Source organism: Hippocampus guttulatus, chromosome 11, assembly GCF_054856545.1.
Source record: "Hippocampus guttulatus isolate MCC_2025c chromosome 11, RoL_Hgut_1.0, whole genome shotgun sequence".
In the NCBI taxonomy this organism is placed as follows: Eukaryota; Metazoa; Chordata; class Actinopteri; order Syngnathiformes; family Syngnathidae; genus Hippocampus; species Hippocampus guttulatus.
The window spans coordinates 5,798,534-5,819,556 of record NC_141271.1 but is presented as its reverse complement, the minus strand read 5'-3'; the positions used below and the strand labels follow the sequence as shown (position 1 = coordinate 5,819,556).

General features: G+C 41.9%; 1 protein-coding gene across 3 annotated transcripts in view; it reads right to left on the bottom strand.

Moving 5' to 3' along the window:
• Positions 1-439: 439 nt before the first annotated feature.
• The window catches only part of kalrna (kalirin RhoGEF kinase a), a 146,875-nt gene continuing 126,291 nt past the window's right edge, over positions 440-21,023 (bottom strand). For 2 of the 3 annotated variants that reach the window (XM_086122905.1, XM_086122906.1), the window contains 19 exons: positions 18,882-18,974; positions 18,758-18,808; positions 18,565-18,642; positions 18,093-18,278; positions 17,504-17,675; positions 17,202-17,410; positions 15,158-15,444; positions 11,410-11,575; positions 9,901-9,963; positions 9,700-9,727; positions 9,230-9,392; positions 9,035-9,156; positions 7,648-7,779; positions 7,412-7,573; positions 6,771-6,849; positions 6,627-6,678; positions 5,357-5,505; positions 4,997-5,135; positions 440-4,146 (listed from right to left, as the gene is read on the bottom strand). In XM_086122905.1, the coding sequence (XP_085979031.1) occupies positions 3,589-4,146; positions 4,997-5,135; positions 5,357-5,505; positions 6,627-6,678; positions 6,771-6,849; positions 7,412-7,573; positions 7,648-7,779; positions 9,035-9,156; positions 9,230-9,392; positions 9,700-9,727; positions 9,901-9,963; positions 11,410-11,575; positions 15,158-15,444; positions 17,202-17,410; positions 17,504-17,675; positions 18,093-18,278; positions 18,565-18,642; positions 18,758-18,808; positions 18,882-18,974 (2,889 nt within the window). In that variant the 3' untranslated portion in view covers positions 440-3,588. Of the gene's footprint in view, positions 4,147-4,996; positions 5,136-5,356; positions 5,506-6,626; positions 6,679-6,770; positions 6,850-7,411; positions 7,574-7,647; positions 7,780-9,034; positions 9,157-9,229; positions 9,393-9,699; positions 9,728-9,900; positions 9,964-11,409; positions 11,576-14,169; positions 15,445-17,201; positions 17,411-17,503; positions 17,676-18,092; positions 18,279-18,564; positions 18,643-18,757; positions 18,809-18,881; positions 18,975-21,023 lie in introns of those variants that run through there. The other variant, XM_086122907.1, reaches the window with a different exon arrangement.

Here is a 21,023-nt window from a genome sequence, read left to right as displayed (position 1 = left end):
TTTTGCCTTCGAATGTGAAATAATGTCAACAATTCAAGTGTGGTGTGGGAGCAAGTTGCCTTGAGTTTAAGAGAATTGCAAAAGAAATTGGAATGAAATTTGTTTAACTGTGAATGTAAAGTTGTAAGTAAAAACAAACAAACAAACAAATAAACCAACTTGATGACTAAATCGGCACAATAGTAGCAAAGCAGGTTGTGTTTGTGCATTGATTTGTAAAGGACAAGGATGAAACACTTCCTATTTGTTACTGTTGCAACACTGTCCTTGCAAATACCGTAAGTGTGTGCTGCCATCTATAGATCAACCCGCACAAAATCAACGAAAGCTCAGCGACCCACTGACAAGCATCATTAGCCGTGTGCCTTGGCTCAATCGTGGTGAAGGAAGCACTGCTTTACGTGTTGCAGCATGCACAACAATCACGCTAGGCCACAGATTTAAATATAAATAAAAAGGTTTTTATTAGTAAAGAGTAACAAACCAGCAGGTTCGATGGATGGTTAAAGATGCACAAACGTGGGTCGCTTTATTCGGCAACGGGACTGACAGCGTTGATGACGAATGACTATGCTTGAACATCACGGGAGGATCCAGCTTAGATGAGCAGGTTTTTGTTGAGAAGGGAAGTCGAGTTTTACTGCTGTGACTTTGCGGTCGTTTCGCAACTCTTTTGAACTTTGATGCGAAACAAAAATATTTGTTTTCATCCATCATAGGCAGCCCCTGCTACAAAATAAATGCTTACAATTGTCTATAAAATGCTTCGATATATATCTTGTTTGAGGTTGCTGACTTGGGGCTATAGGCAAACTAGACCCTGGATGGGTCGTCGGTCAATCACAGGATCATTCTGAATGGGAACAGGGAAGAGGACCAAATTACCAATGCAATTACATTCATACGTTAAACACAAGCCTTCAGACGCTGGTCGATAAAAAGCACAGTTACAGTGTGGGAAGTCATTTTCCACTCTAGACATGTTCTAGACTCAGATTTTTCAAACATTGTCTGTGATTTAAACATGCACAGTGCCCCTGATTCTACATTCTACATAAGACACCACACGTTTAGTTGTAAACATTGAGCAAAAAAGCGAAAGTAAGTCTCTGTGGTGCTGTTCCAGTGTTCACATGAGGTCCAGGACAGTCAAGGAATTCCTCAACCCCCATGTGACGATAGGTACAGTTCATCGCAAACTCCACCATTGACAAGTGGAGGGAGTGAAGCTCAGTTCAGCCTATTGTTGAGAACCAGTTTTTGCTCATTTTTAACCAGTCACATTATAATGATACCAGACGGCAACATTTGGTGTTTAAGGAATGGATTCAATACGTCACATCCATAGAAACCAAAAGCTTAAGTTTGTCCATAAAAGATGTGTTGAAAAAGAAATGGTGCAATTGTTGATCAAACGTATGCAATGTTTGAAAACACATTGAGGAAAAAGTTGGAAGCACCTCAAATTCCATCAGACTTCAAACCAAGACAAGCAAAATACGGTATGGTTGTTTTGCTTTGGTTGCATGAATGAATAAGGATTAACATGACATTCTTTATGTTGCGGTGGGGAAGTTGGTCAATTACCGTTTCAATCGAGCATTGACAAAAAAAAAAGTTATTAATTGTTCACAATTATAGACAACAACAACAACAAAAAACCCACACAAACACACAATTATATAAATTTATAAAATGAAAAACAAATGTTAAAAAAATATTCATCAAACAATCCGCAAATAGATGAATCCACGGTTGCTGTAAACGGTTGTGTCCAGTGTACACATTTATGGCCCATGTTGTGAACTGAAGTAAAATGTGAACAATGTGACCCGTATTCTACATGCATACTAATCCAAAGAAAAAGTCTGTGATGTCATGGACTAAATAATAACAATCAGCTGAAATGAACACAAAATAGAGCAAACATGGTGCTCATTGCTAACTTCAGTCATAATGTAGACAACCAAGCAGGCGACAACACACCAGTAAGTAGCCGAGTGCATTTTAAAAGCACAAGAATGGAGCACATCCCCATTTGCGCTGTGGAAAGATGAGCGACTATGTGCTGCCGTCATACGTCGATGCGGCTGCTAACTGCAAACATGCTAACTCAAAGAAGTGTCCATTAAGTCAACTCTCTAATATGCATATTAGCATGCCACTTGTTGTTATGTAACACAATAAAGAATTATGTTTGAGTGTGATATGATGCTGCTATGACAGAGGAGTGGGAACAGAGACCTTTCGGGTAAATATCAATGAGCTCATATATGCAGAGAGTTGTACCGGAGTTTGCTGTGTTCACACCGGACCAACCGAGCCACACCGGGAGGGAAACAAAAAAGAGTCCGACTCAATTGAACTAAAGGGTGCTAGTGTCGAAGCCCCCCTGACGCTACTTCTTCAAGGTGATGGATGCACCATATTTCCTGTTAAGTCCCCGGTTTGCAGCCGAAGCTAACGTTCGCTGAACGAAAGCTAACAAAACATTGAACACAATTAGTCGAGAGCAACGGCAGTAACGCTGTAATTCATTGCAACGTCTTGGCTTTCAGTGACAGCTCTGAATCAACTGTTTCTTCACTGGTTCTCACCTGATTGCCTGAAGATTGTTCAACAAAAGAAAAATGACACGGGGGTGGCCGGATGGGGCGGGGGGCGGGGGGCATGCCACTAACATCTTACTGATGATAGGAAAGGATTGTTGTAAACGAATATGAACTTCGCCTGAGTGGGTAATTCTCAAGTTACAATGCTCTCCTTAGTTAGGGTTGACCCCGCCTGCCAACAGACTACTGTACCAAGTGTGGTGATCCACATCCTGTCCGAGTGACACTGAGCAACAGTACGTTGACTTTAGGTAAAACGTATGTTAGGTTGTCTTAAGGATCAGTGATGAATATCCACTTCTCCATTTTGACAACATTCTCCTCAGGAGACCCAGAAGACTCCGAGGCAACATCGGTGTTGATCCAAGTTCAGTCTGAAACTTTCTGACTTAGCAACAGCACATTATCCTGCTATGAAATAACTGCTCAGTCATATGGACAAAAGACTAAAATCCTCTCCTGATTCAAATGCCATGCGCGTGTTCCTGAGCAAGAGCTAGTTGTGGACTTAAAACAACCAGAACAGAAGATCACATCCTCATTAGTGTCCACTCACCTCAGTTTGGGATAATTCGGCTGGCCAGAGGGCTTCCGAAACCACCTCGATACTGATCCAATTTCTAGCCAAGTGTACCAAAGCACCACAGGTTCTCTCCCAAGGTGAGAAACGACTTAAAGGACACAAAGATCACCAGTCGACCACCGTGCCGCCCCCACAGTATTTTTGCAACAAAAATATCTTTCGGCTCCAGGCAGCTTGAGGACAAGAGTCAAAATTGGAACAATGCAACAACAGAACAAAAGAAGCGTTAGGCAACATTTTTACTTGGTTCAGAGGTGTCGGAAAGGCCAGTAAAAGCAGACATATGCATGATTTAGGCACCTATATATTAATAAATAGATCTGATAATTAAATCCAGAAAATATATTTCCGATTCTTATCTTTTTCTACCAAGCGTCCAGACACTCGTCTTCGTCACAGTGAGTTTCCCATACTGTTGCTTACCAGTCCCTTGATGTTGGTGATGGGACGCACATCATGAAGTTGTCTTCTTCGATCAATAAATGTGGCTAATCGCGTCGTGTCCAGAGGTGTCTTGGAGTACTCCCCGCCATGAGCTCCTCCGCGGCCCACCCACGGGTGCTGCAAACAGGACGTAGCAGTTGGCCTCTTCCTTGGATCCTGCTGGAGCACAGAGGACACAAAATCCCTCGCTGCCTGGCTAACATCCCGGAAGTAATCGTCGGGGAAGCAGAAGTCAAGGCGGCAGATATTGACGCAGGTTTCCTCGGGAGATTCGTCGAGAAAGGGCGACACGCCGCTGAGCATGACGTAAACCAAGACGCCAACACTCCACACATCAGTTGCGACAGAGACCGGGGTGCCGCAGATGAGCTCGGGTGCGGCGAACTCCGGGTTTCCCAGCAATAGATGGACGTAGCGGCGGTGTGCCGACAGCTGCACAGCATCCCCAAAGTCAATGAGCTTGATGCACGGTGTGGGAGAGTGAAGCTCCACCATAATGTTCTCAGGCTTACAGAGAGAAGGAAAAAAAAATCTTGAACTCAGGCTCACGTTGAGGCATCTGATGTCAGATGCCTGAATTACATTAAGTCAAACTCCTCTACAACGAAACCTACATGGGCGAAAATACCCCCTCATAATGTGAAAAAAAATGTAATGCATGAAAGCCATTCTCACTTTTCTGCTCCCCCTACGACGAAAAATCCCCCTGTTCCGTTATACGAAATCTTTTTCTCTATTCTTGCCTCGCGACGAGATTGACGACAACGAAAACAAGCCTTCCGCAAAAGTCTAATCCAACAGCGACCTCTACTGCTTCGTTCGGAAACGGCAACAGCAACCACCACACTGGTTTACACATGCGCAGTAGTCCAGGAAGTCTTTGTTATTGTTAGTTTCAGACGCAGCAAGAACGTTGCATTGCTAAAATGGCTACGAAATGGACCTTTGGATGTCAAGCAGCTAAGACAAGAGTTCTGATGCTGGAAGAGAGGGTAAAAGTGATCAAAATGAAAGACGGAGGAAGCAAAATAAAATACATTATCCAAGAAATTCAGACGTGTTGGGAAGCAAAAGAGTCTAAATGACTTTTTAAAACCAACAGACAAAGTGGAGTGATTAATATAAAACAATTGTATGTTAATGTTAAACAATATCAAATAAGTGTATGCTCATATTTATGCACTATGTACAGTATTGGAATAAAAATAAAGAGTACACATATATGTTTTGTGTGTGTGTGTGTTCACATCTGAGATAAAATTTGCTTCAGTGAAAAACCCCCTGTTGTGAAAAATTTCTTGCTGCAAACATGATTTCGTTGGAGAGGAGTTTCACTGTACAACCACTGTGCTCCCACCTTCAGGTCAAGGTGTGCAACTCGGCACGTGTGAAGGTGTTGCAGGGCTTCCAGTATTTCTCGGATAAAGAAGGCCACCTGTTCCTCCATCAACTCATCGTGAGCAACCAAGTAGTCAAGTAGACGACCGTCCTCCAGCCTGACAACAACATATAAATATTCGTATGAAAAATAATTTAATTTATCCATCCGACTGTCTTCTATTGGGCTTTTCCTGTTTAGGCTTACAGGTGAGCTACAGCTTGTTTTGGGTGGAAGCTGGGTGTACACCCTGGACTCAATCTTTGAATTTTCCCACATGTGGAACAATCATTGACAAGCTAGACGTGTGGTCGTTTCTAATATGAAGTGGTCACTTACAGCTCCAGAATCAGCATCACTGACGTGGGGGACTCGTAGGTATCCAACAGTGCCACCAGCTGGTGGTTCTGCACATGTTGCAGGATGTCGGCCTCATGAGCGGCCTGCTCCTTCTTCTGCATTTTCTTGCTCACGAACTTCACCGCCACCTGACAACGACACAACAAGAAATTAATCTCCATCTTTTAACATAAAAAGACAATAAACATCATTATCCGAAGGTCACTCGAATGAGTGATACGTAAGACGGATGGTCATGTTGCTCACGCTGCTGTTGTGTTTACCTTTTAGCTTTGACATGTTAGTGCTTTGGCAAAGTGTTTCTTTGTCTGTCTCATTTGTCTGCGAAGTCATTAACTGAAAAACGGAGGTGACTACCATGTTAATTACAGAGATGGTGATATTAAATGATACAATGATATTCATTTATGTGAGGACATGTGATCATGCTAATGATTTCTTACAATCACTAGAAATGTAAGCTATTTTTCAAATGGGCCTGCGGGCTACTAATGTGGCCCTTGGGGGCTACGTGGTGCTTTTTTTTTTGCACCCAACACAATGATCTTGAGTAACACATTAAAAAAATGGCCTGTAATGGCAAAAAAAAAAAAAAAAAAAAAAAAAAAAAGAACAAAAAAGAAGAAGAAAAATACATTTACACTCACGGGCTACTACATTTGGTTTTGAAAAAAAAATGTTTTGAGTACATCATTACTTATTGTATTACTGTATTACACTATTTATTGTGCTCCAAGGGGGAGATATAATATTAGAAATAGCTCCTGATATGATGCCAAGTTCCTTTACCACAGTAATACATTCATTCATTCATACATTTTCCGATCCGCTTATCCTCACAAGGGTCGCGGGGGGTGCTGGAGCCTATCCCAGCCTTCTTCGGACAGTAGGCGGGGGACACCCTGAACCGGTTGCCAGCCAATCGCAGGGCACACAGAGACGAACAACCATCCACGCTCACACTCACACCGAGGGACAATTTCAAGTGTTCAATCAGCCTGCCATGCACGTTTTTGGAATGTGGGAGGAAACCGGAGTACCCGGAGAAAACCCACGCATTCGCGGGGAGAACATGCAAACTCCACACAGGGAGGTCGAAGCTGGAATTGAACCTGGTACCGCCAGTACATTTATTGTTACATAAATACCTCTTTGACAGTGTAAATCAACACTGAGCATTACTATCTTTGTTTAAAAAATAAAAAAAAGAGTTTTTGTATTGGATGTTGCAGTTAAATTTAAGTCGGACCTCTTTCTTCGTGGACTTGTTGAAACATTTCCGCACCACCGAGAAACGTCCCCTGTGGTGCAAACAGCAAAAGCAATAGAGTTCACATTCACATTTTTAAACTGAAAGATTAACCATAATGTTTATATTCTGTGCCTATTTTACCTTCCAATCTCACAAATCTCAGAGAATGTCGACTCAAAGTTTTCTTTCCACTGGATTCCTGTTCCATCATACGCGGAGTCTGAGGAAGGAAAAAAAGTAAATGGATTCATGGAAGAATCTTCTTTTTCAAACCATCATTTAATTCACAGTTCTTCTCAGTGAACAGTCAAACGGCATTCAAATTTCATTTCAACTTCACTCAGAATCAGAATCGCCTTTATTGTCATTGTATTACATAGAACGAAATTTGGGTGCCACTCCTTTGTGCATTTTGTAAAAAAATAAAATAACGGTTTAATAAATACAAAACTTAACAACACACAACAACAACTCACCGCTCATTGCGCGTAACTGTGCCGGCACTAAACCGTCCTGCTTTTCCTTGTTCTAATACACATTTCATATTCAATACATAGCAGGGATGTGTAACTATCATTCTTTCTCAAACAGATGTGAGCAATTCTGTTGCAGTGTTATTGGTAAAGTCATTAATATTATATATCCCAGTTAATTTTTACATGAAGAAACACCAATGATTTATTACATGATGTGCATTTCTATTACAGTTGTTTTTTTTCTGTTTGTTTTTCCTGTTTGTGTGTATGTGTGTGTGTGTGTGTGTGTATGTGTGTTGTACTTACTGGTGCTGGACAGTGAAACCATATTGGAAGGCTCTGACGGTGGGCCGAGCCCCCAGCGGTTGGAGGCTCGCACTCGGAACTGGTAATGACCGCCGGGGATGAGAGTGTCGATCTGAAGGCACACCTCCATGCTGCTGGACACTTGTTGCCATAGCAGTGAGTCTGGACCAAGGAGGAGAGTGGTCAGCCTCGGCATCTTAAAACCTTTCAACGTTCAATACCTCAAAAGGTCATACCTTCCTGGCGGTACTCCACCGTGTAGCTGCTGACTGCACAGTGAGCAGATGAGGCCGGAGGCAGCCAGTGGAGCATCACGGCTGTACTGCTGGCCTCCTGAGCCACCGGTCTTCCAGGGGCTGCTGGGATACCTTCAACGTAGCAAAAATGCACTGTACGTCGGCAACATAGACAGCGGTTGTATGTCAAGTTATCAGTGACACAGCATGGCTTTCCAGATCCAAAAGGTGGAACATATATTTAGTCTGAAGCACTCCATGGATCAACTGTTTGAGTACTTAGCACGGCGCTTTAGGACCTCTGTAGGTCTTTCATCGTGGAACTGAGCCAAAACAAGAAAAGCTGGTTACATACTGTGCATACCAATAATCGGGTGAAGTGCATCATTTACTACCTTTTCCAATCAAAGTCAGCAAAGGTTTCATACTCCTCATGATTGCCCTGTTGTGTGGAATGTGTATGGTTGGGCAATTGGAAATGTTAAATCTGTTCAACAGTTTTGGTCGCAAATCTTTATGTGTGTGTCAACAAGTTCAGTCTCGCCATGGTCTCTGTGATTGTGATGTGAAACGGCCAAACAGAAAGCGACCTGAGGCATGTTCTGTCTTGATTGTGTTTCAGCTATAGCTGGAGTGAAGGGGGGTTCCCTCCAGGGGGCGCACCTGTGCCACGTTTCCCCATCAAGCCTTGCTGCGTATTTAAGGACTGGCTAGCCGCCTGGTCATTGTCCAATTATTGACCTTGCTCGCTGTTGTGCTTCAAGTGTTGTGTTCCAGACCTTACGATTCCTTTCATAGTCGCTCTCGTTTTGTCAGAGACCTTTGTAAGTGTTTTCATGATTCCTTTATTTGACCTTGCAAGCAATTTTTGCTGATGCATTGTTTTCCTGGCTCCTTGGGATCAGCAATTTCAGTTTGTACTTTGTCGGTGCGATTTTCTGTAATAAATATTTTTGTGATTGCACTTTGTCTCAGCCTACATATTTGGAATCCAAAAACATTCGGTTTGGTCCTGAACCTGACACATGAGTACGAATGTGGAATATAATTGTTTCAAAAACATTCTCGTTGCTAACCGTTAACATGAACAGCACTACTGATTCTAAAGGCCGTGGGCAGACTCATTTGAAATAGCAGCACAAAGAAGCCGAAATCAGATTAAAAAAATAAAAAATATAGCTTCCACATACGCTACTGGACGCAAAGCAGCCAAGAGAAATACGACGGATTCAACAGAGTTGATGAGAAAAAGCTATTATAATTTAACAGAACAAATATAAAAAATGGGTTGTGCAGGTCTATTCTTCTGAGAATGTTTAGTCCAGCACAGAAGGCTTTGCTGGCCCTGACCGCTAGTGTCCACATAGCCTTACCCAAGGTGCATTACCTTGCACTTTGATGGAGGCGGATGAAGAGGCCGACCCGTGATCATTGACGGCCACACAGGTATAGATGCCGGTGTCTTGCGGCATCAGGTTGCAAATCTTTAACAAGATGTCGCCCGTGTCCCTAAAGATGAAAAGCGGATCAGGAAAGAGGACATGGAATAGGAAAGCTACAAAGACTAGAATGTCACAGGCACCTGATGTCAATGGTGAAACGGCTATTGCTGGTCACCGGGTTCTGGTCGGGGCCCTTCAGGGTGACGGAGGGTTTGGGTCGTCCACACGCTTTGCAGCAGAGGACCACCGTCTCCCCAAAGGCACACACGATGTCGGAGAGCGGCACCAGGAACTCCGGAGCCACTAGACACAGGAAGCATATGGGATCAAAGACAGAACACACAGGATGTCCAGGGGTGTGATTGCCGGTCTGTATGCGGGTTGGTCGAAGTGCCTGACGGCTAACCCATCCCCTTGCCCCTGTCAAACGATAAACTTTCATTGCGTCATCTCTGCCTTCTGCCGCAAGAGGATAACATTTTAGTATTTAAAACTTTCAGGGACAGCGGTCACTGCAGTGGACAGTTGATCATGTTGTCAGGTTACAGGGTGCATGAAAGAGTTACATTTTTTATTAATTATTATTTTTTATTTTAGATAGCTTTCTTACCTTCCTGGATGAAGTTTGGGTTGAGAAGCTGGAAAACAGACATTGCAACATTTATTTGATTAATGAATCCCCACCTTCCTTCATATATATACACACACACACACACACACACACACACATACACTTTTAGCTTTCAGCTAAAACACAAGAAATGTTTTTTTTCTGATGGGAGGTACTCAGCAATCTATTTTTTCAAAGTACCTCCATGCCAGTTTTTGGGTCAAGGTCATCGTCACAGTCTGATTCATCTGAAGTGTGAACCTCCTGGTGGGGAAGCAGACGAGGGAGTGAAAAAAGAGAATTATGCAAGAATGGAAATGCATGGTAGGAGCAAGGGGGGGGCATTATAGAAATAGTACAGGGGGTAATGAGGAAGTGCGCAAAAGAACAAGTCAGAATACCATAGAGAAAATAACACAAGAGGAAACAGAAAAAAAGCAAAGATTGATTAAGGATTCAATTTGCGTTCTTTGGATTTAGTGTCCATCAGCACAGGGTAACCAGTTTGTTGATACATACCTTATTAAAGTTTGTGCTACAACCATGATCATTGTTTTGACAGATGATTTTTCAAAAGCTAATATGTTCGTCTTTGGCGGTGATTCACAAATGGCGGTACGTGAAGGCACTTCAGGGAGAACGTCAGATTTTAAAATACAACATTGCTGATAGTATATAGTAATAGATATTTTAAAATAATCTTTTCATTTATCTCCAAATCTTTCCAGAGATATAACTCCAAAACCAGATACTGATGGCATAGCACCCTACTTATTTATTTTTTTACATGCCAGAAAGCTTTGCACTGTTTTGGGCAGGGGTCGGCAACCCAAAATTTTGAAAGAGCCATATAGGACAAAAAACCCCAAAAACCTTCTATAAAACTTCCTTCATTGTCGGATGTTGTATGTATGTAGGAGACTGGACTGTCTCAGAATTGTTTATGTTATTCGTTCCTTTATTGTGTGTTCATTCTATGGGGCATTCCCCCATAAAATTTATTTTGTAATTGGGAAATATATACAAAATGAAATTGTTGACCATATTTTACATTTAGCTGATTTGAATGCACCATTTTTATGTCACGTCAAATCTGTTAACTTTGTTCTTTATTGTTTTTTTAAACCGTTGCATCTAAGGAAAATAAATTTTGGGGAAAAAAATGTAACATAAAATTCAGTGGTTCTCAACTGCCCTCTCTTCTTTCACATGCTAGAAAGACACAGCTAACAACTTTCTGTTGGACTAGTTATCCGACTTAACAACACATTCTATTTGGTGAATCCCATCAAGTAAAAAAAAATCAACACAGCAGACAAAGGACAAATAGCGGCGTTGCAATTTTTCAATTGGAAAAAAAATGATGTCAATTTCACGCTAGCAAAGTTAATGCTAATACCTGGTTGAGAACCATTGTCATGGGGTTGAGCAGAAAAGCTACGCTTTGTCATTGTGGGGTCACACCACAAACATCCGCACATAGACACGCACACGTGTTAGCAAAAAAACCTTGGGCCACAACATTAGGTGTTTAAATGTAACTCACAAAAAGTTAGCATTATTCTGCTTTCGGTAGAAAATTCATGATGAACAAATACCTTTACTGGAGTTTAATTTTGAAATTTCACTCGAAAGCTGAATATCCCGACCTTTTTGTGAATAGTGTGCTCAGGGGCAGGCAGGCGACAGGCGCTTGTCGCCGTTACTCACTTTGCCCTTCGCCCTGGAAACAGGGGAGGCGAGCAGCGGGGGAGGGGGCGTGGTTTCTTTTGTCTTACGTAGGAGGCCATTCTCCTGACCTCTGACTCCCAACACCGAGAAGTCTTTGGCTTCGGCGCGCTTCCTAGCGCGCAGCGTGTTCCATGACAGAGACTTCCTGTACGGTACAGGAACAGAACATGTCAACGGCAGGTCACAGATGAGCCCGGGTGTAACCAGTGGATTTGGGCTGTGTAGGGCGACATCACTCTTTTAACACAAAAGACAGGACGTTATTATGCGTATATAATTAAGTGTTAGAGTATAGATCAGTGGGGGGCAAACTACGGCCCGCGGGCCGAATCCGGCCCGTTGGTCTTTTTAATCCGGCCCGCCAAAGGTTGGTCCACAATTAAGGTTCGATAAGAATAATTGCATTCATTTCAATTGGACTTGTAATGACAGCCATTTCACCGCCAGGTGGCGCATTGACTTGAAGTTGCAGAACACAGGGAGGGGGGGGGGCGGGATCTTTTCGACCACCTAGTACCTCTGTATCGCTCTACTTCTACTGGTCTGATCACAACCCATCTGCAGCGATGCACAGGCTAAAATAGGTCATCAACAACACTTTTGCCATTTAAAAAAGTATATTAATACCGTACTTTCATGCTTTTGTTCTGTTGATGTTTGATATGGACTGTCAACAAATGCAGTTACCATAGCTCGTGCTGACCTGGCCCTTCTGTCAAATTTTAAAAGTCAATGCGGCCCCCGAGCCAAAAAGTTTGCCCACTCCTGGTATAGATGATGCCAGATGAATTTGTAATTTATACAAATCCCAATTCACGTGAAGTGAGAAGCTTTTGTCAAATGTAAATCAAAACAGAAAGCTTTACAAATCCTTTTCCACCAATATTCACTTGAATACGCTACCAATCCACCAATATTCACTTGAATACGCTACCAATGTTCAAACTCATACATGTTATTCATTTACTTATTTTGCGTACAGTACATTTTCACAAATTTGAAGTAAATGAAGTAAAGGCCTGCAACACATAAAAAAAGAAAAAGTTAAGACAGGGGCATGTTTACCATTCTGTTATGTCACCTTTCATTATAACCACACCCAATAAGAATTTGGGAACTGAGGAGCATATTTGTTGAAGCTTAGTCAGCGAAATTCTTTCAAATTTCTTTCCTGAATATACAACTTGGTTGCTCAACAGTCTAGGGCTCTCCATTGTCATACTGGAACATGTATATATACACACACACACACACACACACACACACACACACACACACACACACACACACACACACACACACACACACACACACAAACTTGCCAGCGGTTCGCGCAAAGGGTAGAGTACGGTAAAAAAAGAAAAGTAAGTACTCAGGAAGTCAATTTCTCAGGCCAAGCGTTCTTTACATTCTGTTTGGAGAAGTGTGCAAACAAGAAACTGAAAAGAGGCACAAAAGAAAACGTGTTTTTTTTTTTAATGGCTTTATCAGATTTAATTGTATTTTAATGAGTTGAATTGGAAAATAGGAATAGGAAAACTGAAATATGTGCTTTTATATGGTCTCAAATATTGCAGATTTTTATCACGGGTGAGTCTTGAAATTATCCCCCACTTTACTGTATCTAGTCCCAGTCGAAAAATCAGGTTGACTTGACTAAAATATGAAATCATACAGTATATTAAAACAAAAATCAAATAACAATAGCAAAGATTAATCAAATATGTCAATTAAATAATACATTTGGTAAAATAAAGTACATGACCTCTATATTAATAACATAATGTATAAGAGTGAAAAATAGTACCAAACAATGGTAATAAATAATACAATTCAATTGAATACATTTTGACGACTTCAATTGAGAATAAAAAATGTACCGTTCATTAGAAAATGTGGTGCAAATGTGATTCTACGTGGCAGAAAATAATTTGGTGATGTTGTTGTTTCTTTCTAGCAGTAGTTCTATTGCTCATGTGACGCATAAGCGCGGACTAAAATGTGTGTTGCCGTACTCGAAGAGGTGACACGGAGTCCTGACAATGCAGCCAGACTGCATTGGTGCATGAGAAAAGGGGGAGGGACAGTCGCTGGTCACTCTTTATTGTTGACAATGATAAAATGTAAGTATTGGGGAGGAAAGAAGATATTAGAAGTGACGTTTACCTTTTCTCTCAATGGCACCAAAGAGTCACGAATAATAATTTTCGAACCTCGGCTCATTCAGAATTTGTATTATCGCTGTCAAACCAAAACTTTTTTGTTTTCATACAAAACCTCACCCCACACCACCCCATTTCTTTTCATCTGTGCTCTCAATAAAAATTGTAAAATTTGGCGATACAATTCCGTGGACAGCAATAACATGCAAGTCCACTTTTTTTAATGACTTATATAGAATACCGGAATATACATTTTATTTTTTGCAGTGGTGGAACTTTTTATCCCATCACGTCTTCCAACATTGCCATTCATTAAAATCCTTAAATAATATTTCAAACTACATAAATGTTGATGAGTTGTTTATAATGGAATTTTCTATATGAAATTCCATATACCGTCATGCAGAACATTTTGATGATAAAAAATAGCAAATGGTTCACAGTTCTTATTTCTGTTTGACTCTATGTATACACAATAAAAAAGTCTGTCAGACACCAAAACATCTGTGGAGTTGCAAACCGTTGATGTTAGTAAAAACTTAAAGTAGTTGAAAATAAATAATATGGGTGATAAAAATGGGATAAAACGTTTTTTTAATAGTTTTATAAAGATGACATTTTTTTCAATCGGCAAACCTACAGGACATGAAATAGAAAGGAAGTCGCAGACTAGTCATGTTTGCTGCATGTTGGCTCTTGTAGTTTATTTACAAAATGTTAAAAACTACAAACTGTCCATCGCCTCCATCTTCGTGACGCAGAAGTAAAACTTCTCCCGCCACGTTTGCTTTTTTTTTTGCTACCACATGCTCCCCCCAAAAGGTTTTATTTTACAAAATTAAAATACATTTAAAATTCTTCTTCTTTGAGACTAGCAACAACAGTACAGTACTGCCCGTGGCCATTTTGACGAAAAACATATTGCACAGCTTGACTTCATATTTTTCTTAAATAGTGCAAAAAGGATTTTCTGTCTTTGTTTTTTTTTCTGTTTGTTTGTTTGTTGTTGTTTTTTTTTTATAAACAGGAATGCTCTAGAGCCTCAGTCGAGACATATTTGTACAGTGAACTACCAACATATTAAACAACAAAAACCAACATGGAGAAGGAAAAGGATCCAATTTTGTCCATCAAATAAAAATAATAATTAATTATTATAACAAGGCAACAAGGGGGGTTAACACAAATAGTTTAAAGATTGCCACAGACAACAACAGAAATCTCCAGTGCGGAGAACCCAGTCCTTTTTTTTTCTCAAAAAAACCCCCCAAAAAAACAAGAACAACAAAAAATTCAAACAAACAGGGGAAAACAAGCATCAACAAGAACAAACAAAAAAAGGAAAAAAAGCAGGGTTGTTAGGAACTGAAATAAGTCCGGTTTTGAAGCTCCACATTCCAGATCAGCTACGAGATACTATCCAGTCTAGCACTAGAGTTTGTTGTCAGCCAGTGAGTCAAAAAGCGTCACTGTGGGCAACAGGTCATCCGATCCCATCCAAGTGCTGCGGGTAAACAAGTGCTGTGGTGGTGCTGGTGGTGGTGGGGGGTGGGCCTGGGACTTACTTGATGTTGTTGGCGTCGGCCACTGCCGCAGAGAAGGACGTGGCGGAGGAGGAATCTTTTAAGGGCTTGTGGGCGGGGCCCAAGACGTGCCCGGGCACCCAGCCCTCGGCGGCGGGCGACTGGCTGTCGGCGGGCCGGTAAACGAGGTACATGTTCTGCTGATTGGTCGCCAGGACCTGCACCATCTCGCCCTGACTCACGCATATCTCGTTCTCCTTGAGCGCCGAGTAGTCCTGAGCGACGCGCATGGTGGACGAGGCGCCGTTGCAGCAGCCGCCGTCGCTCTCCTGAGGAAGATGAGGATGGCGACAAGGATGGGCAGCGCATGGAGGAAAAGAGGAGGAAGAGGAGGACAAGGTTATAGGGTACGGCTACGAGGGCTGGACGACGGTGCGGATGGCTGGGATGCCATTACAGACGCCGTCCTGAGGTGGGGTAAGGTGGGGGGGAGGGTTCAAGGTAGAGGAGGAAGAGGAAGAGCAGCAAAAATTGTCAGCATTCTTTACATTGCAGGTCTAAGCGCCCTGTATGTTTCTATACATATATTCTCATGAAATCCATCTCCAATATCACAGTGTTTACATTTGTCTAACACCTGAAACAACCCACATGCATGCACAGTTGTTTTTTAAACGCCTTTATCTATGGCATTTGATAACGGAGGTGAAAAAAAGAAGTGCTTACATTGTGGCGCTGGACAAGGAACAGATGCACGCCATTATATTACCCCCGAGCACGCAGGTGAGTTTAGACAAACTTTTCAGTTTGATCCATCCATCCATTTTTTAATCCGCTTCTCCTCATGAGTGATATGGGCATGCTAGAGCCTAACCCAGCCGTCATCGGGCAGTAGGCGGGGTATACCCTCAACGGGTTGCCAGCCAATCACAGCTTTTCAGTTTCAAGCTTTATAAAAACATTTTCTGTATCACAATTGTGGACAGGTTTGCTTTACTAAAGATAGTACATGGTTTTGCCATGTACTATCTTTGGAAAAAAATAAAAACAAACATCAAGTAGTGGGGCGAATGTAAGACGGCCCTGATTATAAGACGACCCCTCTCTTTTTCAAGATTCAAGTTTGAAAAAAGACTTTTTGAACACCAAATAAATTTTTATCCAGAAAATAATTACAGTACATCTGAAACAATTGATTATAACAATATATTTGAGAGAAAAAGCATGTTATTTTGCCTCAGTCAAATCTTAATATCTGAACATTTAAATATGTAAACTAAAGTGCAATCACATTCGTAAATGATTGGCTTCTGGTTTTTGAAATGTAAATGACATCATCACTTCTCCTCAGCTGCCGGTTAACCTGGCCGATCTTCGACCCACTTTTCTCCAGATTGTCACTACGGTTCTCCATTTTCTGTTATCTCTTCTATCATTTTCTTCTCTTTTCTTTCTTACCGCTATTTTTTATTTTTCTTCCTCGTGACAGGGGTTCACTTTGGCCTGGGGAGTCAAGTTCAGCATTCGCCTCAATGATATTTGGCGCCATCTAGCGTCGTGAATGGGTATAATGTCTAGACCCCGAATATAAGACGACCCACACTTTTTCAGTCTTATTTCAATGCAAAAAACATTGTCTTATATTTGGGCCACTACGGTAGTTTACTGGTTTGCATGTCTGCCTCACAGTGCAGAGGTCGTAGTTTCGATTCCTGTCTGGAGTTTGCATGGTCTCCCCGTGCCTGTGTGGCTTTTTTTCAGGGTACTCCCAAATTTCAAAAACACACATGGCCGGTTAATGGAACACTCAAAGTTGTCCCAAGGTGTGAGTGTGAGGGCGAATGGTTATTTGTCTATTTGTGCCCTGCAATTGACTGGCAACCAGTTCAGGGTAGACACCACCTACTGCCCCAAGACAGTTAGGATAGGCTCCAGCGGATTAGAACATGGATGGATGGATAGATCGAGTAGTGGCATCGATGCATTACAAAGAAAAAGGTCATCGCGCTAATTAACTAACAAGTGGTGATGAAAAATACTGGTGGAGGTAAAACAATGGTTTCTTGAGCGCATAAACATGACTCACCCTGGAGTCGAAACACGATGTGCCGCCATTGGAAGTCGATGCTGTCAACTGGCCGCGTCCTCTCTCACTCTCCTTTTCGCCGAGGCCAACCGCCGACGAGGGCCGGCTGTGACAAGGCGTGCTCGAACGATTGCTGGCGGTCGAGCGGTTTCTGGTAAGAGACGAGGTGCCGCCGCGCTTCTGCTGATACTCGATGGGAGACACGAGTGCTGCGGTGGAGGACACGAAATGGTAGCAACGAATCATGAGCACTTGGTTTGAAAAGCTCAGGGATCATCTGAATGTGAGTGTTATAGTCTCACCGGACAGGAAGTTGCTTTGAGCATCCAGGAGTGCTTTGATGTGTCTGACCCAGACCTGCTTGATGTCAACGTTGGCCGCTTGCAGGGTGAAATGCTCTGACGAGCCGCGACACGACAATACGAATTTACACGGATCGTTGTCCACGCTCTCCTCTAGACCCAAGTAGGACACCTGTAGTGAAAACCGTCATTACTACTAGAAACTCCTTCGTATATTTGAACGCTGAAAGATACAGTTGACAAGCCTAAACACTAAAATAGCAAATATATATTTGTTATGGGTGCTTTTCATATAAGTTGATTAAGCGTCACTTCTTTTAGAATAATGCTGCTTTAGAATCAGCTATTAGCACTTCTTGCTAACAGCTCACAGAGTGAGAGCAAACATTGTCCTGCATGTGAGCCGAGATGTCAAAATGTTGCTCCTTTTATCATACAAAACATAGCCGTCACTAAGTTTATATTACATGCAACGGCATTATTATGTGAATTTCTGTCTCTCAGCCCTCTTAAATACAGTTTTTGTCCTGCCTTTTCCCACAGTTTGATACAGTTGCTGGAGTTACGGCGTATGCTCTGGGTCGGGTACCTTGATGCTCTTTTTGAACTGGTATCCGGGCGTGGACGAGCCTTTCCTGAGCAGCTCACTGAAGATGACGATCTGCTCAAAGAGGAACACGCGCCGTTCTTTCGAGCGCGACAAGACGCCGGGATCCTGCTCGGTCACGAAGAAAGTCTCCTGCTGCAGCAGCTTGCCCTGATTGGTTAGCTTGCCCTGGGCAGGGACATTAGTGGTTAAAACTAAGTCATCACTTCGTGGTGACCACATGCTCTTCTGGTACGCAATGTCTGAAGGTTTCAAGCATATGTTCAAAGGTCGTAGACACACGAAAACATTATTTTAAATACATTTCCATTGCGTTACCCATGAAGGGATAGTTGAGCACATTCAGGGTAAAAAGTACCAGTAGTACAGCGTTGTGGGGCAATATTTTTCTCTACAGTATTCTCTCTATCCATTGGCTTTACCGTATATTCGGTTCCTGGTAAAACAAACGTACCTCGTATCCTTGTAGCCGACCTAAGTTCATCATGTCGTTACATAATTTGGGAACCTGAGACATCAAATCCACTGCTTGCTGTCAGAGAAAGACACAATGATCGGACATCAAGAGGTGCTGTTTTGAGACAGTGTGAACTGCAATAATGCCAAGATATTTCTGTCCCAGTGCGAGTAAGTTTAAGTCGTTTTACCTCGATTTGTTCACAGTCCATTCCTGCCTTTGAGCTGTACTTCAGGAAATCCTATGAGGAATTTATGGCATGACATGAAAATATGAAGTCTCCACTGGTAACAAGTACAGATCTGATCACATACCTTCAGTAGCAGCTGGTATTTGGTGATTCTTTGGATTGGTTTGATAAGGAAGTCGCTAATTGTCAACCGGGACTGAATGTCCTGCTGGACTCCCTGCAAGGAGAAGCAAAAAGGACCCTAGTTGAGTTAAGTAAACCCTAAATCGTGAGTTAACAATTATGGTTATGATAGTAAACAATGGGGGAAGAATGAAGTACAAAGCCATTTCTAATTAAGTTGGGAAGGTTGTGTAAAACAAATCAAAACAGAATACAATGATTTGGCTACAACACGTTCCAAAAAAATTGTGTTACGTCACCCTTGTTTGTTTTTGTTTTTTTAAACAACATCCATTAAAGGTTTAGGAATTGAGTTTGTTAATTGTTGAAACTTTGTATGTGGAATCTTGCTTGATGTAAGCTTCAGTTCAGGGTCTCAGTTTCATGCTTGTATTTTACACTTCATAATGCGCCGCACATTTTCATATGGAAGACAGGTCTGGACTGCAGGCAGGCCTGTCTTGTTCCCGCATTCTTTGAATATAAAGCCACACTGTCGGAACATGTGTAGAATGTGGTCTGACATTGTCTATCTGAAATTAAGTAGGGGCGTCCATGAAAAAGACTTTGCTCGGATGGCAGCATGTGTTTCTCCAATACCTGTATGTACCTTTCACCATTAATGAAGCCTTCACAGATGTGTAAGTTACCCATGCCATTGATGCTAACACAGCCCCATACCACCACTGATGCTGGCTTTTGAACTTTGGGTCCATAACAGTCTGGATGGTTCTTTTCCTCTTTGGCCCGGAGGACACGACGTCCACAATTTCCCCAGACAATTGAAAATGTGGACTCGTCAGATCACAGAACACTTTTCCACTTTGCATCAGTCCATGTTAGATGAGCTCGGGTCCAGAGAAGCCGGCGCCGTTTCTGGGTGTGGTTGATAAATGGCTTTTGCATTGCATCGACGAGTTTTAAGTTACACTTGCGGATGTAGCGTTTAACTGTATTGATTGACATTGGTTTTCACAAGTACATTGAGGAACATTATCCTAAACTGTTTGACTATTTTCTCACGTAGTTCGCAAAGAGGTGACACTCGCCTCATCTTTGCTTGTGAATGACTGAGCAATTCAGGGAAGGTCCTGAATTAATCCCAGTTAGCCTGTTCACAAACAGGTGTTTGATAAGAATTCTTCAACTTTCTTTGTCTTTTTTGTCACCTGTCACAGCTTTTTGTTATCAGTTTGAACATTAAATATCATGTCTTTGTCGTGTATTCAATTAAATATAGGTTAAACATGAGTTGCAGATCATTGTATACTGTTGATATTTGCATTTGATATGATGGACCGTATTTTTCGCACTAAAAGGCGCACTGGATTATGAGGTGCACCTTCAATGAATGGCCTATTTAGTATTTTTTTTCATATATTGGACGCACTGGATTATAAAGCGCAATGTACAATGCATCCACTAGATGGAGATATGCTCCTTCCGTTCGACTCGAGAGGCGTTCATGACCACCTCCGAAAAACGTAAATTAACGATTACTTCAATGAAACTATAAAAATTGAAAATAATGCATCAAAACAGAAAATCAAGTGAGGAAATCACAAAATAAATTCTATAGCCCTCCTACAGAATTTATTTTGGCATTTCCTTGAGCGTAGCTCACACAGAACGATCAGATGTCAGTAAAATGTAGGAGACTGGACTGTCTCAGAAGTGTTATTTATTCCTTTGTTGTGTACTGTATCCACAAACGAAAAAAATGCCAAAATAAATTCTGTAGGGGGGCTACAGAATTTATTTTGGGATTTCCTCGCTTGATTTTCTGTTTTAATGCATTATTTTCAATTTTCGTAGTTTCATTGAAGGAATGTTAATTTACGTTTTTCGGAGGCGGTCATGAACGCCTCTCGAGTCGAATGGAAAAAGAGAAGGCACGGAGACGGACAAAGACATTATAACATTGTAAGCATGTCTCCAGCAAGGAGCCATCTTGGGGTTGACATATTACCGTAATGACCATACACAAGGCGCACCGGATTTAAAAGGCGCGCTGTGAGCTTTTAAGAAAATGGAAGACTTTTCGGTGCGCCTTATAGTGTGGAAAATACGGTACATTGGATGAATGTTGGAGGGTCAATGTGCA